General features: G+C 43.3%; 1 protein-coding gene across 1 annotated transcript; it reads left to right on the top strand.

Annotated features, from left to right (window-relative positions):
* The first annotated feature begins 901 nt into the window (after positions 1 to 901).
* Positions 902 to 1,573, top strand: LOC141485863 (uncharacterized). The gene has a single exon (XM_074183418.1). It carries the CDS (start codon positions 902 to 904, stop codon positions 1,571 to 1,573), a length of 672 nt encoding a protein of 223 aa, XP_074039519.1.
* Positions 1,574 to 1,705: the final 132 nt, after the last annotated feature.

Genomic DNA, 1,705 nt, shown 5'->3' with positions numbered 1-1,705 from the left:
GCCGACTTGATGATTGCAACGTTCAACACTACAGCTAGACGACGCTTAGCCAACTGGTTAAATGGCAAATTAACTAGGGTGACTTGTATTGCTACAAAACTTTAATCTATTCTGGGTAAGGGGTGGTTTGAATCTTTAAGATATTTGTATATCGTCATTTTGTAATTGGCACAAATCCGAATGTACTAAAGGCGTTCCCCAATTAGAATTGTCCAAGTTCTAGTTACACCTCATTTTTCTAATTTTCAAATTATGTCTTCACCTTTCCCGGAAAGCAAATGGAACCGGCTGAGGCTTGGTATACCATTTTTTTCTAGCTTCAGGCTAATACGTTCCTTATTTTATGTTTCTTGAGAACAAAATGCATCTAGCGCCGCGGTGGTAAGCGCTGAACTAATTCAATTAGTCGGCGACTTTTGAATCAGCTGGAGTGTTGAATGTTTTGAGCGCCTCAAATATATTCAATTAAAAAGCTAGCCGTGTGATTGACTGGCGTTGTTCCGTCAAAGAGCTAGCTGTTTGATGGAACGGCTATTTCAAGTAGTTAGCTGCGACAGATACATTTAACTCTTTTGGTTCAGTAAACGATCGAACAACACCCGTACGTCAACGAAACGCAAGATCCACCGAAAATATTGCCGCTGTTTGTAGTAGTGTACAGGAGAATCCGAGGCAGTCGGTTTCGCGTCGCTCACAGGAACTTGGACTTTCTCAGACAATAATTTGACTGATTTTGCGTCATTACTTAGGTCTGCAGCCGTACAAAACTCAGCTTACCCAGGAACTTGCGTTTCGCAAGCACGAGTGGCTGCCCGTAAGCCCGTAAGCCCGTAAGGCCTGCCTCACGGGAAGTTACTTCCAATAGAGAGGATATTTCGAGGAGCAATTAGACGGCGTTGTGATGGAAAGTTTACTCAGCCCAGTGATAACCAACTTCTTCATGGAGAAATTTGAGAAGAAGGGAATCTACGCTTTCGATTTCAAACGAACCATTTGGCTACGATACGTGGATGACACCTTCGTTATCTGGAGAGATGGGAGGGACAGACTGAAGCTATTCCTAGACCACATGAATGCTCAACACCCTAGCACCATGGAGACTGAACAGGAACAACGAATAGCTTATCTAGATGTACTTGTCGAAAGGCGTGGCAAAAGAATGACACATAAAGTGTACCGAATCTCGACACATACAGACGGATATCTGCATGCACTTTCGAACCACAATCCGAGTCAGAAGCGGGGAATTATCAACACCGTGACAGAACGTGCCCGTAGAATATGTGAACCGGAACACCAACAAGAAGAATTGGAGCATCTTCAAGTAGCTTTAGGATTGAATGGATACAGTGTAACCGAGACCAAGAAAGCCATGAAAGTGAAGACTTCTACAAGTCAAGATATGGAGGAAACTCAAACGGTTGCACGTGCATTTCTACCGGACATCACTAGGGTTACAGACAGAATCGGAAACATTTTAAGCTGCGGGGGTATACCGTATAACATGCACCTGCGGAAAAGTTTATATCGGTACCACCAAATGATCCATGGGTACAAGGCTGAATGCCAATAAAAAAATCGGCAGTAGCAGAACACGCATTTAGTGAAGGAAATCATACGATACTATTTGAAGATGTGAAACTACTTGCACCCGATCATGGATACCACAGTCGGCTTGTACGGGAAGCTATATAAATCCATAAAC

Source organism: Leptinotarsa decemlineata, unplaced genomic scaffold (genome assembly GCF_025532065.1).
Source record: "Leptinotarsa decemlineata unplaced genomic scaffold, Ldec_3_MD MMD2_tig00026340_RagTag_RagTag, whole genome shotgun sequence".
Classification (NCBI taxonomy): Eukaryota; Metazoa; Arthropoda; class Insecta; order Coleoptera; family Chrysomelidae; genus Leptinotarsa; species Leptinotarsa decemlineata.
Note: the sequence above shows the minus strand (reverse complement) of the source record. Positions and strands in the feature narration are given on the sequence as shown.

What these genes read in the sequence shown, in the direction of transcription:
- LOC141485863 (XM_074183418.1), top strand. Translation starts at nt 902, where the DNA reads ATGGAAAGTTTACTCAGCCCAGTGATAACCAACTTCTTCATGGAGAAA.